The sequence below is a fragment of the Dermacentor variabilis genome, chromosome 2, assembly GCF_050947875.1.
Source record: "Dermacentor variabilis isolate Ectoservices chromosome 2, ASM5094787v1, whole genome shotgun sequence".
In the NCBI taxonomy this organism is placed as follows: Eukaryota; Metazoa; Arthropoda; class Arachnida; order Ixodida; family Ixodidae; genus Dermacentor; species Dermacentor variabilis.
The window spans coordinates 226,805,858-226,821,699 of NC_134569.1; the positions used below are offsets into that span (position 1 = coordinate 226,805,858).

Here is a 15,842-nt window from a genome sequence, read left to right on the forward strand (position 1 = left end):
GCGCCTAGAGAGTAACGTCACATCCATCGATGTACTTGGCCTGCTGTCCAACACCACCTCATCTAGCATCAGTACGTTTCGGCCAATCTCAAAGTACGACAAGATACTTGCTGAGTACCTGCATCTCACGAAGCACCGAAAAGTTGCGCTGTCTATGAAACACAAGGTGACACATCATATCATCAGCACCGGCCCATTCGTCACCACGCGGCCATAGAGGCTCGCTGGACGAAGGTTGCAGGTCACCCGCCGTGAGATCGCACACATGCTTCAACTCGGTGTTACTCTTCTACCTCCAGCAATTCTGCACCTCAACATCTGGTTCCAAAGCAGGACAGTGGCGACTGGCGGCCTTTGGGTGATTCCGGAGCTGTGAATGCCATCGCTACTCAATATCCCTTTCCGCATATACATCACTTCGGCGCTTGTCTCACAGAAACCGCAATGTGCAGCAATATCGATTTGATGAGCACGTGCCATCACGTTCCTGTATAGCCCAGTGACATTCCGAAGACAGCAATCACTACACCATTTGGAGAATTTAAGTTCGTCCATTTGTCTTACCGTTTGAAGAATGCGGCGCAAGCTTTTCATATGTTCATTGGCAAGGTTACGCGTGGACTCCCGTTCATTTTCCTCTACCTTGACGACATTCTCATTGCAAGTCGCACAGGCGAAGGGCACACGGCTTGTTCCTAAAGCCCCACAAATCCATTTTCGTAGTTGAAGCTCTGGATTTCCTCGACCATCGCATTCCAGCCCAAGGCATCAAGCCACTGGAATTACGGGTGCAGACAATCCAGGACTTCCCCTTCCCAACTTCCTTCCGAAAGTTGCTCGAGCTTCTGGGGCTCATAAATTTTCACAGGCGCATTATACGATCACGTGCGTAAGTTTTTCAACCGCTTACCGACCTGCTGCGTCGCGACTCAAAAAACCGTCTACCTTCCACTAGTCCTCGGAGCACGAACACACTTTCCAGGAAGCCAGAACGCGGTTGTCTACTGCAGTGTTGGCGATTCATTCGTTACCCGACGCGCCCAATCGCCTTATCGCAGACACATCCACCACCGCAGTGGGTGCAGTATAGCAGCACGATGGCACAGACTGGGGCCCGCTGGGCTTCTTCTCAAAGCGCCTCACACCTACACAAGCTCCCTACAGCACCGTCGAGAGGTAGATGTTGACCATCTATTGCGCTTTCAAGCATTTATGTTTTCTATTTTTTACAGCAAAGTTGTTAAGGGCTAATTCCCCCAGGATTGTGTCCGCGAGTAGACACAAAATCCCGAAGACAGTGTAATGCAGGGCCGATCCACGGCGGAGGTGAAGCAGGCGTTAAGCACTTCCCATACATGGGCCGATCCCGAAAATAGTACAATGCCGGGGCGACCCGCGGCGGAGGTGCAGCAGGCGTTAAGCACTTCCCATACATGGGCTGATCCCGAAGATAGTGCAATACCAGGCCGACCTGCGGCTGAGGTGAAACAGGTGTTAAGCACTCCCCTCATGTGGGCCGCTCCCGAAGGTGTGCGATGCCGGGCCAACTCGCCCGGAACTCAAGCAGGCGTTAGGCACTCCCCATACGTTGGCCGACCGCGAAGATAGTGCAATGCCTGTCTGACCCACGGCGGTGTTGCAGTTTGCCATTAAGGGGCCAACGTACACAGCCTTGCTGGTCATCTTTCTTGACAGAGTGGAGGGGCACGGAGTTTTTTAAGGCGAAGCTTTCTTTGCCTTCTCCTTCGACTTTCACACTGGTGCTGCTGCTGCTGTGGGCTGCCATGGGCTGCGGTGGCTGCTGCTGTCGCGCACACCGTCTCGGGGGATGGTTCAGAGCGTGTATATAGATCACAAGCGCGAGTAAGAGAGGAAAAGCGACGGGAGAAACTCGTTTTCACCCCATCGCGTCGAATGTGCACAATGCGCTCTGGAGCTCCCTGGCCGTCGCCACATTAGCCTCTTGGCAGCCGTAATTATCCGTGACTCCCCTCAGAAGTATTGCAGAAACTGCAACGCTTCCCTTTCTACTAACGTGCGAGGCTAGACGGGACGCAGATAGAACTGTAGAGAGGAGAAGAGAAGAAGGAGATGGAGGACCAGAGGCAATTCCCATTTAAGAGAGGGGTTAGGTGACATGAGAAGGCAAGGAAACCCCACTACTATACGACAGCGGTTGCGGGGAAGCAGGATAAGCTTGAGTTCAATGTACAGTACAGAACGTTGCGGCTATTTATGAAAAATAGATGTCATGCAAATATGTCAGGCGGGCAGCTGACGCACAGCGCGCAGAAGCAGAGCCGCATTTATTAAGGTACACAGCAGGGTCCAGGAAATACTACGGAAGCGGTCGACCGTCAAATTAACACTTCTGTGCCCGCCGCGTTAGCTTTGCGGCTATGGTATTGCTTGAGGTCATGGATTGGATCCCAGTCACGACACCCGCATTTTGACGAGGGCGAAATAGAAAATGTACGTGCACTTAGATTTTGGGACACGTTAAAAAGTATCACGATGTCAAAATTAATGCGCAACTACGGCTTGCCTCGTAATCTGAGTGTGGGTTTCGCACGTACAGCCCCATAATCCAATTCCAGTTTAATACTTCTGCCACAATGCGATGTGCCATGTGAGGAAATGACAACTCTCAACCCTCTCATACGTCATAAAATATGGCGCGCAACAACGCCAACATCATTGCTAATTATCGCCAATCAAAGCGTCCAACACGAAAAGCTTCGCTTAGATCGATTCCATCAGTGCGTGGGATCTGCATAAATTTTCTTGCAGGATGTAGATTTTATATTCTGCCCAACCACAAGCCGTTAATCTCTGTTTTCAAGAACAGTTACTCATACTCAGAACGTAAGCTTCAGTAACTTTCCTTTATCTCCGAATTTTCTACGGACATCCGCCATATCTCTGGGACTCGAAATCAAGCTGGTGACGCACTGTCGCGGATTGGCGCGGTGCCTACTTGCCCTGTAGATTTCCAAGCTCTAGCCTCCGTCCAGCAAAATGACCCCGAGATGCGCGAATTGCGGAAAAAAAAAGCCCGTCGCTCCAGCATGTGGAGGTGGCGCTTCCCTACACAACATTGGTCACATGCGACACATCGCAGGCAGCTCGTCGCCAGTTCGTGCCCCATCAGTTTCGGCGGCCGATATTTGATTCACTGCATGGGCTAAGTCATCGCAGCATCAGAGCGCCACATGGCTTATCGCGAACCGCTTCGTCTGGCCAGGGATCAAAAATGTTCGCAACTGTGCAAGAAGCTGCCAAGCCTGTTAAGCCGCGAAAGTGACCAGGCACACGCGTTCAGCGGTGTAGCCTTTTCGACCACTAGAGAGCCGTTTCGATCACCTGCATTCAGCCTCGGCGGTCCTCTTTCGCCCTTCCAAGATTTCTGGCACCTCCTCATGGGTGTCGGCCGGTACTCAAGGTGGCGTGAGGCGACGCCTCTACAAAACATCACGGCGGAAAGAGTGGCGGAAGCCTTTGTTGCTACGTGGGTGTCGTGGTGCGGTTTGCTTTGCGATTAACTACTGACCATGGCCGACAATTCCAAATCTCGCTTTATTTCTGCCCTGGTAAGACTGCTGGGTACGCGCCTTTATAACGCCACGGCTTACCATCCACAGAGCAACGGCATAGTCGAGCGTCTCCACCGACAACTGAAGGCGTCATTGACCGCCATGCTCAACAGACAGCACTAAGTGGAAAGGCTGGCCCTTGTACTACTGGTGATGCGAACAACAATCAAGGATGACCTCAGAGTCAGTGCAGCCGAGATGCTATATGGATCAGCAATCCACGTTCCAGGCCAGTTTTTCTGCACCCAGCAAGGCACTCCGCCAGCAGCCGCGCAGCACTTAGAGAGGCTACATTGCTGGCCCAACCATCTTCGACCTATATCTCCACGTATCGCCCGCGGGCAGCCTGTGTTTAGTTTCCCGGCAATGGACCATTGACTCCTTCCTATAAAGGCCCCTTACATGTGGATTCGCGTTCGGAGAATACCTTGAAGATGGACGTAGGCGGCAAAAAGTCAGTATCGTGAACCACGTGAAATCAGCCTAACTTGAATACTCTCTCCATTTCCTAAGTATACTTTGTGGTGCAAAATACATTTCTTGAAAAGCGACAGAAGAAAAGAAGACAGTGAAGCGCCAAACTACCAACTGTTTAATGACAGCCTGAACAAACGTACAGAAGAAAAGACAACTTCCGCTCATGCGCAGGGAGCCAAGGTGTGACAGAACAACATGGTCATGACAACATAATTTGGATAAAGCACATTTCTGCAGAATATAATACGATAGATGTATCGCTGACACAATCAGACCCTTTCTTTTTTATATAAAACGCTTCCAACAACTCCCTTGCAGTTTGGTCCCTACTTTTGCCAAGAATCAATATATGTTCAAAGCATGGCGTACAACGACAGGCTTTACAGTGCGCAGGAAGATGCGCGTTGTCACACTTACCGATACTGTTAGCGTGCTCCCTCAGTCTGTCATTAATACAACGTCCCGTTTGTGCGACATATGACTTTCCGCAATCTAGGGGCACCTCGCAGACCACCCCTCTAACACAGTCCCTGAAATGTTTGGCGTGCTGCTTCTGGCAGCCTCGCGGCCCCTCGCGTGTGATCCGGGGGCACAATTGAGCTGACTTGTTTGGAGCCGAAAAGTCAACCGGAATGCCATATCTGGTAGCTACCTTCTTGAGGTTATGGCTCACACGCTGCACATAAGGTACTACTTCTGGTTTTACTCGCTCCCTTTCCTTCGATTGTGTTTTCCCACTCGAGGCGGTAGTTTTTAGCTTCTGTAGGGGGGACTGTAGTAGGGACAGAACTACCGCTGCGAGCCTTCCTGAAACTCGTTATCCCTGTTTATAACCTTTACACTACGTGCGCTACTCCATCTGTGGGCACCTTTGTTGACTTTGGAGTCGCTTGCTTCAGTGTGCTTAAATAATATTTATCTGCCGAATTTAAGCTAAGCTGGCCGCATTTTGCTTCCGTGCTTCTCTACTTGAAATTGGAGTTCATAATGTGATGTCTGTGCAGTCTCAGCAACTGTCTACAGCTAGCGTATTGTTTTCAACGTGAGCCAAGATGAGTTTGACCGAATATTTAGTTCCTGAAGAGCCGCGCGATAAACAAATCTTTGTATTCTTTCACCTCCACAGATGTATGCACTGATCAAAGCGAAGATGAGCAAGAGTGACAAGGGCCTCTCGGAGAGGGGATTTGGCCGATACAAGGGAGTACACCTGTTCTACTTTTTTCTCATTGAGGTGCGTACCGAGAATAAGCTTTTTGCGCATTCGCCTCATTCTTTATGCTGGCTCATTGTCGAAGCCTTTCAGCATATAATAACGTCTGTCATATGGCATAAAAAATTTAGTCGCAGTGATGACTGTCTTTGTGTAATGAAAGGAGAGAATCTAGAGCACGTATGAAATTCTTTTTTTGTTGTTCACGAATGTACGTCTTGCAAACATTAGAATTTTTGCGACAAATGAGAACATTAAACGTCCATGGCAGTACCTTAGTGGGTATTACATTTCGTTGGTGAGCACAAGGTCGTGGGTTCAATACGGTCCGCGGCGGCCACATTTTTGTAGAGGCGAAATGCAAAAACGCTCGTGGGGAACTTACATTGGCGTGCGCGTTAAAAACCCAGAGGTGGTAAAAGTTAATACGCAGTCCCACACGTTGGCGTACCTCATATTCAGATTCCTATTTAGGGGCGTAAAACCTCAAAATTTCGTTTGTTTTAATAACGTTGTAGTTAGTAATGCAACATTATCAGAGAAGCACTAGGCAGTTTTAGATTTTGCACATCGAAAGCACCGCGCCTTGCTTGCGTTCTTCCGCAGGCCCTTTGCTTTCTTATCTATATTTCTTGATTATTTTGTGAGCTCGGAGGTTTCGGTCATCAAATTTAGTGTACACATCATCCAGAACTTCGTATTAGATAATCGCTTAAGTTCACATGTCATAACTGGTTGAAGCCAGTAAGTATTTAAGCCATGTATATTAGGACAGAATCATGAGACTATACTCAGGGACACCGTTCTGTCATAGTGAATGCAAAGCTACAGAGGAGGAGCTCCTGAACATATGTTACTGCGCCAAATGATGCGGCAAAGTTAGGCATCAGTTTTGGTATTGGCTGCTTTTAATACAGATAATGAATCAGCGTTACTTGCCGCTCCGGCGTGATTCTAGAGCGAAAGTTATTGTTTGGCATTTTCCAAAAACCGGAATAGTAGCCCGAAAAAAGAAACTTCTACTTCAGCACTACGTGTAGCACTTTTGGCCTTTATTTTCAGCTATGTATTGACCCAAAGTACGATAGAAGATAAAGAACTGTTTGACTGTCGATTCCAGTCGTAGAAGAAGAATAACGCAAGGTTCTGCTGCTGTCAAGCTTGAAATGTTCCACTGGCGCAGTCTGACAGGATTGAGACCGCAACTATGTGAATAACGCTGACTGTATCCCGAAGTTCACGTGATGAGCCATTTTTCTCAAGATGTGAGTTGGATGAAGGCACCAAGTCTGATTTGCTAAAAAGCATAACGACTCCCCAACTGCGCGAATTCATTGCTCGAAAAATCGGGAAGACGCTGCAGGAGCTTGACTTTCAAATAGCACTAAAGCTGAAGTTGAAGTTTCGAGAATACACCATGATTCTACTTGTGCAAACGCATGCAAACGTTTCCCCAAGCAATGAAGGCTCCTCCGCTGACTCGTCCCTCCTATAAATGCTCCCTCGCCGCAGCAGCATGCAGGTCGAGAGACTTCTTGCCGTAATCCAATTCTAGCAAAGACCCAATAAGGGGATGGTAAAGTCTTATACATTCGATGGCGAAAGCTCAAGCCTACAAACTTGCGCAAAGTTCTCCAAGCAAGCATGCGAGAACACACTCAAGACAGGAGGCCGGTGAGCGCATCACGAGCATGCGTCTCTTGCTGACCGGGCCCTTTTAAAAGTGGTAGGTCCCGGGTTCGGGTCCCGGACCAGGACGAATTTTTACCCGCCGTGGTTGCTCAGTGGCTATGGTGTTGGGCTGCTGAGCACGAGGTCGCGGGATCGAATCCCGGCCACGGCGGCCGCATTTCGATGGGGGCGAAATGCGAAAACTCCCGTGTGCTTAGATTTAGGTGCACGTTAAAGAAGCCCAGGTGGTCGAAATTTCCGGAGTCCTCCACTACGGCGTGCCTCATAATCAGAAAGTGGTTTTGGCATGTAAAACCCCATATTTTTTTAAAAAAGTGGTACGAGCTCTATTTCGCTGTCCACAAGACGGAGAGGTCGGACGAGTAGGCAAGGATCTTCCTGGTACCTTTCGACGAAAACCCATTTGAAAGGTGGGACTGACAAACTTGTACGAATTCCCTAGAGTCTTCTTATGGAAAGTGATGGCTTCTTCAGATCGCGAGCACGCAACTTCCGGAGCCTGATTCCATGACGCTTATTAGTCATGGCTTCCCAAGGAACTCCAGAGACAGATGCAAGTGAAATCACTCGAAACTGTGGAAGAAATTCTAGGTAGTTTCAGAAACATCTCCTCGATTCAACTACGCAACATCTGCCTTGTCCAGGTTATGCTCCCCTAAAAGTACTATGGAGCTCACGCGACCGTGACAAATGGCATGCAAGAAAGTGGTCCGTCAAGGTAATGTCCTGTGCCAGCGATTACCGACACCCTGTCGCTTCTCGTTTAGAAGCAGTGAAACGAAAACGCTAATAAAAGGGGGTACCCAGTCACACCAGACAAAAAACAGTTTAAACTCTTTTTCTAACGGATCTTAACATTTTTTTTTACATTAAACTGAAAATAATGGTGAAGGTATTCACACATTGGTAAACAGTAGTTCATCCGTGTCTGCTATATATGAAGTGTTGGTGGGAAGTAATCATTCGAAGAAGGCCGGTGCAAGTGCGAAGCATTGATGGAAATAGACAAATTTATGATGACGAGGCGAAAGCGAGTGTCTCTTATCAAAGCCAGGACGCTGATATCGACACCCTCGTAGCAAAATTATGCAACTCTAAACTTTTACTTACGAAACCAGATAGGACGACCTCGAAGTTAAACATTTATTGGAACAATGAAGTGACTATGGCCGAAGATAAGCGCGCTGCCCTGAGTATCGCGGATCGCTTTGTTAAGTCCGAAGACGACGTCCGTAGGAAATTCCTCGAACTTGTCCGTTTAGACAACTATCGGCCACCAGCACTGAATTTCCCTTTTGTTTCAAGCTGAAAGATATTAGCACATCGGGAAAAAGCGCTACATTGCCCATGGGTAGCAACTTTAGTTGAAAAGCCAGATCCACAATATTTTACTGAAATATTACGGCCATCATTGTCCACGTTCGCCTCACCCATTACACTGGCTCTGAAAAAAGATGGATCTCGGAGGCTCTGTACCGACTACCGAATCCTGAATCACGAACGGATGTCTATTACTTTTCGCAATGCCAAGAATTGACGGAATATTTGAGGAAACCGGCGGTTGCGAAGTTTTAGAGCCTAGCTCTTAGTTGCTACGTTGAGTGTCGGCATGCCTCCTCCTCCCTCGACGTCACCGGATGAACGAACACTGCGAACGATGAAAGAGCGAACGCGGAGCGCCGCGACTAATGAAAGACGGCGAGGGCAAATAGAGGGCGAGAAGGCAGTTGCAGCAAGTGAATCAGGAGGAAAGCACAGAAAGCCACCTTGAATAACCAACACATGGCGCTCGCGACCAAACGTCCGTAGGGAGCCTGCATGTCGCGCGGCTCCGTCTCTTTTAGGGCGGTGACAGCTGGCTCCAAGGTTGCCTAACGGCGGCTGTGGCGGCTGCCAAACATGACGGGCCGCCATCTTGGTCGTCAGCATATGCCCAGCCTGCTTTGAGAAGTACGCGCGTTTAGGGCATATCAACAAAGCAGCTTTTCAAAGGCGTCCTCCTGCTGAACACGATCGGGATTGCAGGATCGATCGTTTGCTGCTGCATTTACGTCTTTGGTAAAGGCTATTCGTAGAAGCGCGCGAGCACGCGCAGTTTCATGTACATTATAGAGCTCGATGAGGCGCAAATCCGGTGTTGTGTCCTTCCTGGTATTCAGAATGTTACTAAGGCGTAATTATTCTTTCCCAGGTGAGCTCGTGCGACCGACAGAAAAATATCTGAGCATTATCTACTAATGCGTAAGCACTCTTGCGCCGCTTCACTGTTTCACCAAAATTACGTTTCCATGGTGGCATTGAAGTAGCGTGTCTAGCTTTTATTTCATCGTTTTTCGATGCCACTTTTAACCCAGAAAATGATTCCTGTCGGTTTTTAGCTAATCGCGTGAATGCGCTGCAATAAATAGACCTTAGTGATTTCGTTAGTGGATTTTTACGTGTTGTTAATATATATATATATATATATATATATATATATATATATATATATATATATATATATATATATATATATATATATATATATGTATATATATATATACATAAATTGTTCGGAATAGATTGTAACGCTACTAGTATTCCACATTTACGCTACTATAACGATTAAATGTGTCATCTTCGCCAATTACGCATTTTGGGGCAGATAAAAGGAGTTACGGAGAGATTTTGCGGGGGTGCCCCGCGAAGAATGCTTACACATAAAGAATATCGCCACAGCAGTACCATTCTCGATATAAGAAATATTGTGCATGCAAACTAGACCACAATTGCACTACCCTCCGAGTCAATCTCATGAAGCACTCTACTCAAACTGGCGAACTGAACGTGCCCAATGTATCAATTTAATACGTAGCCATGCATTTATTGAGAAATATCTAGGTTGCTGTTGCGACACAATATAGCGCATCTATGGCTCCACAGCCGAATGGGCTGTGGAGCGCCCTTTTATTTACACGCATTTTAGTGGGTGAAGACACACAGAATTCACGCCAACTTATTTTATTGCATCGCTTACCTTGCATGTAAAAACACACTCGACGAATGACAGGATAACATGGGAAATCCAACAGGCATGCAAACATATGTCCTAATTATGAACAGTAGTATCAGACTTCAAACAGCACTTTACGCAACCCTGTAAGGCATAATTAAGTAACATTGATCATTTGTGACTTTTTTCAATGCATGTACTGAAAAAAATGACCTCAAAACACAGCGGTTAGGAGCCAAATTAAAGCCAAAATGGGCTACACAAGCGCACAATGCTGATGCGAGCAAAGCAAAAATAAGCATTTTACGACAAAGCAGCTGGAGAAGAATACTGTTTGCTACATTGATCACAGCCGGAAAGCAATCAATATGATAATACCTGCACCAGTAGTACTTTGAGCAGGGACACATATATGAACAGAAATATTGAAGAAATGAACCCACATAAGAAAATTACCCGAAGCAAAACACTGAAAATTACATCACATGGTAAAATAATGTACAGAACAAAAACATGTCGTGAGCAGCCTGCACTCAGCTATGACAGCAAAAAAGCAAGTTAACAAAAGGCATGATTTGAAGGAAAGCATGCCATTGTTTTTTTTTTCTGGGGGGGGGGGGGGTGGTACCTTTTGCAGGCTGTGGTGAACAACGAAAAGAAAGTTTAACAGGACGATATTGTACAACTATTTTGAACACACACCTATGTAATATTACGCAGAGAAGGCAGCAGTTTCCTTTGATCATCAACCTGCGGTATTGCGTAGTTGCGCAAGTTCCGCAGAGTTCTTAACAAACGCACAGTCCACAACTAGTCAACACACAGCTTCTCGTACTTATGCCTTGCAAGTGTATTCGCATAAAAAAATTTGGCGAGAACTTCAGCACTACTCTGAAGTCTAAGCTGACTGCAGAGGTATTCCAAGTTTGCGGAAGCACAGGTTTTTCTGGATGCCCCATTTAGCCGTTGTGCATGCTGTTGCCGAAGGTAGATATTCAGTCTTGTTCTTACATACTTTTCGAGAAGCATCGTCTCTACCTTAGGCTTGTGCAAGTCGCAACATCCTAAGTGCATTTTTACGGACTTCTGCAGGGCAATCAAAATGCTAGAAAATGGTTTCTTGAGCTTCATGACTTCATCCATTTCTGCAAAAGTTTCGAAGTACTCTTCACCAATCTATCAAAATACACATTACAACTTGGCTTGGCTGAATGATGTTTCCAGAATTATTGAGATATTCCTTCAGGTGAATGAGGCTGCTGTATTCGACAAAAGTGCTGTCAGTCAATACTTATTCATAGCTCCTGTAGCTGCACATAGACTTCATAATAGACTTGAGAACAAAACCACGCACGTAAGCTATGATGTCGCACTCCGCAGTCGACAGATCAATCACAAACAGGTTCTCCAACTCTTCAGACTGCTGCCTGTGGTCTTCTGCCAGCTCCAGGCTTGGATCAAGGAGGTCAGCCAAATTACTACTGTCATAAACTTTGTAGCTAGAAGACTTGGGTGTATGCAGAAACTGGCTAACGCAAATGGCCTTTAATGCGCATTTTACGTCGTACGCACTTTGCACAGGTTTATTGAGCCTCACTACTGAGAAAACATTTTCAAGGCAATCCTGGATTAACCTAGCAGTGAGGAGGTACAACTATCCGTGCTTCGCCAGGAGCTCCTCCGACAGGCACAGTACAACACTTGTCGACATCGAGAGATGCTTGAGATGGCTTTCAATGTGCAATCACTCCCATGTTCATTCGACTGAACGTGGCACATGCAAGCTCCATGGTTCTAACTGCTTCCTTGTGCTTTACGAAATCAAAATGGCTTAAAGCGACGATGGGGTGTCGTGATAACATCAGAGTGTACCACTTAGTCACAAGGTCAAAAAACCATGCAGTTTCTTCTGCTTCCGGCTTCAAGACATTTTGCTTGATTAAATTCTGAATGGCAGGAGGTGCTTTGCGGAACATATGCACTGCGGTGTTTAATTTCATTTTTGTGAAATATTCGTTGCTGACGTGAAAGTCCGACAGTTTATTAGCAGTTTTGAGTTCTTGCTGCTACCATATTCGAGATCAGCCTTAACATGTTCATTGCCAACAGCTGTTCCTAGGGTGCCATGCTCTTTGATGTCTCTACCGTCATGGTAAAACTGCCTGCATGAAGAAGCTGACCTCGAATATATTTCAAAACGCGAGCAGGATTGGCCAAGAAATATGGCTCCCTGCCATCCAAGTGGGGGTGTGCAACTGAGCAGACAGTTTCTGAATGTCGGTGACTTGAAAGTCCAAGGAGGCGCCACACTGCCCTGTTCGCTCTCCCATGACATTTGTCACAACAAGCACTCTCAAAGAAACCTCCAAACAGAGCTCAATTAAATGAAACACTAGCTCCTTCAAAATCCTTCCGTAAGTTTAACGACCAGCGAAGTGATAAGCGATGACTTGCTTCCATCTTGTGTTTAAACCACCAACCACAGACACAGGGGCATGGTTGGCGACAATCGCAGTTGACTCCTGTAGAGTCGTACCTCTAAAAAGACAACCGAGGGAGGAATCATGTTGGAAGTCCTGGCTGATCTCCATTTCGTCCATGAAAAGCACACAGTCCTTCTCGATGTCTTCCATTGTTACCGCCTTGCGTTTTAAAACTTCCAGCACCTCAGTGAGAATACCAGGCAGAAAACGAATGTTCTGCATTCTTCGAATCAAGGTCCTGTTTGAAGGCAGCGGATATTTCAAAGACCAGAGAAATTCGTAGCCTGTCGTACCGCATGCATCCTTGATTTGGAGAGCTACTTGTGTAGTCCTCTGCGACCACTTGCGAATCCCGGTTTTTGTTGCCAGAGCCTTTCCTTGATCTGCAGCAAGAAATGTTGGTTATTTTGACGCATTTACTTGTTGCTGAGCTAACTTCATTTTCTTGTTAATACTCCGTACTTTTGACCTGGCTTGCTCATGCAGTCGTAACCAATTTTTACACTTCCTTTTAAGGCCGCTATTTTTTTCGCAGCTCAGCATTTTCTCGGCGCAACATCAACAATGTGGGAGTTGCGCCACCTCCAAACATAAAGACCGCTGGCGTGGTTGTTTGATCGTGTGGAAAAGCTGTACTGTCTGCGTCATTTGCTACAATGTGGGGACGGAGATGTGGCAGAATGGCTGCTCACACACTATCACGACTGGACTCAGGAGTGTCGTCTGTGTCACTTGCTAAATTGTTGGGAGGCAGATTGGTTGGAGAGGCGGCTGCTGACACACGATGACACCTCAACTCACCAGTGTTGTCTTCACCATTCGCTGCCTTGTCGAGAGGAGTCTTGGACTGAGCATTTTGGTCAGGAATCTTTACGTCACCAGGATGTAGAGGCAGCTGTGGAACGTCTCCAGATGTGCAAACATGTTTGTTGGGAGACGAATTTGCAGATGTAAAGGCACAAGTGCGCTTCTTTGGGGACTTCCGGTGTTTTCGAGCAGCTGAAAAAAAATTAAAGACGGAAGCATCACAACAATGAAATGTTTGCCTATAAAGGAAACAGCTTAGATATCCATTTTCGCTTTGCAGAGTAAAAATTGCAAGGAAAATTTTAGCAGTTTTCTCAAATGAAACGCACCACCCAGAGCATATTATGAACCTTTTCAGGTGCTTCGATTTCAAAAAAATAAAATAAGAATCAGACACCACCGCGCAATTGGGCTAATGAGTTCAGATGCGTTTCTTTACAAACATAAATTAGATAGACGAATGTCGAAGCGAAATGGAACATTTGTTTATCTTCCTAAATAGATTTTACATATGTACTTACCACGATAGGGAAACAGAGTTGGGACAGCATCCGGCCTCAGCTTTTTGAATCCATCTAACCTGTTCTGCTCAGAACATGCTTCTTCAAAATGTGCCTAGAATTAAAGAAGCACCAATCTTAACAAAATTATTTGAAAACGCAAGAATTTGTTTCAGTTGCAGGAAATTTAATGTAATAAGAACGCCAATGAAAAATTTATTACCTGCTATTTTTTGCAATTAAATATTTAGGCCGTGCGGTCTACATTTCTCAGTGATGCACCAAACGACCGTCAGAAAGCGTATCTTGAACCATTCTTGTTATACGCGCGTCTAAATTACGAATTACCACATACATATCAAATTTCTTTTAAACCGTATGTGAAAGAAATCGCGCCCTAGATCACCAAGAAATGCACTCGAGTGCATAATTATGTGCTCGTTGAACGAAAAATGTTTCGTCTAAATCACTTGGTTGTTCGTGCCTAAATCACCATAGGCGATCTCAGCATTAAATCACCACAATCGGCCTTTACAGCCAGGCTTGCTTGAACTACGTTTCACAAGTTCGGTTCACTGAAAAAAAAATCCATGCAAATCTCTGCACGACCGATCGTTAGCTAGGGAGGACGCTCGACCTCTCGCTTCTGTTACCCACTGGTATCAAAATAGATCTTGACCTCTTACTTACTGATGCACTACGGGAATTTTTATGTGGAACTTGACGACAGAAAGCTGGAATGGACAAGTGAGCCCTCATAGGCAGCTTGGAAGTACACAACATCGGTTTTTACATCTTGTTACCAGACCAGTCAATTACTTTTATAACACGGTACAAGAAACAATCATAATCATAAATACCACCCCCGTGCGTAATTTCAGCACAAACAACGCAGCGAATTCTTTTTTTTCGTAGACACGATAAATATGTAGCACGCTACTACAAAACCGATTGTCGAACGTAGCTGAACGATGCGTAAAACTCCGAACTGCAGAGCATTCCAAGATTGAAATGCAGCTGCAAAGTTAGAATGTGTCATGCAACCAGGCTTAGCTATGAATATTTACGTTTCATGCCTTCTTAATATGGCATAATGGAGCGCATAGCCTCCACTCCACGAATATATAATCTAGCAGGGCTTGCTACCACTTAAAAGGCGACAAGGCAGTGACGAAGGCGTTGGCTGTGCGATATACGCCAGCGATGTACTTCCCTCGCGGCGGTTCATGATAGCGACAAGCAGACGCAGTGGTAGCCCACCCGGCTAAATTCTGTGTTCGTTTGTGCGCGGAACGCTTGGGCGCAGTGCAATCACGACGCGCAAGCACGCATGTCACGTGGTGTATTTTTTGTATTTCGCGGGTATCCGCAGTAAGCTGAAAAACACTAATACTTAATAGATAGAAAGTTAGAAACTGTCTAATCAGACGTTTTGCAAACCGCTCTGCAACTTTCTAATTGGATTTTTTCCCTAGCTTTGTTGCTTCAGAAGTTGATTATTCTTGACCGATGATCTGATTAGGAAAAATAAAAAAATAGCATGACACAACATTGCATACAAAAGAGAGCAACATGTATTTGGTCGCGTCATCTTAGAGTTCATCAACACATTTTTAAACTATGGCTAAAGTTAGTTGAAATACCCTGTATAAGCATTTACCCGGTATTCTCAGGAGGGTAGAAGTGCTGTCTACAAGGAGCAATGTCGTACAACAGATCTCATAATAGCGCTCTGAGATGCAGTCCTTAATATGCCGCCTTCGGTGGGCTGGTCTATCTGCCTGCAGACAACATATTCCATATTACAGGAAACTTGGTCTTCAGGAGAGCAAGGAAACAATATAGAAGCAAATAAAACATACACAGGGGATTTTAGGCTTTTGGACAAGTGCTAGAACAACAATATTCCCAGCAATTAGTTTCGGCCATCTGATCTATTCTAGTATGAAAAGTCTATCGCGGTGCTAACACAAATCTTGTGGGACCGTTTAAAGTGACGAAAACGGCTACAAAAACCGTACACTCGAAACCAGCGGCTACGTGACAGAAAATGGCGCCATGGAAATATAACAATATCAATGTGAT

The 15,842-nt window shown here is 46.0% G+C and overlaps 1 protein-coding gene across 1 annotated transcript in view; it reads left to right on the forward strand.

The window, feature by feature from the left end:
• Positions 1-15,842, forward strand: part of LOC142570711 (uncharacterized) — a 69,936-nt gene that overhangs the window by 36,215 nt on the left and 17,879 nt on the right. The window contains exon 10 of the mRNA XM_075679057.1: positions 5,197-5,304. Coding sequence (XP_075535172.1) covers positions 5,197-5,304 — 108 coding nt within the window. The remainder of the gene's footprint in view (positions 1-5,196; positions 5,305-15,842) is intronic.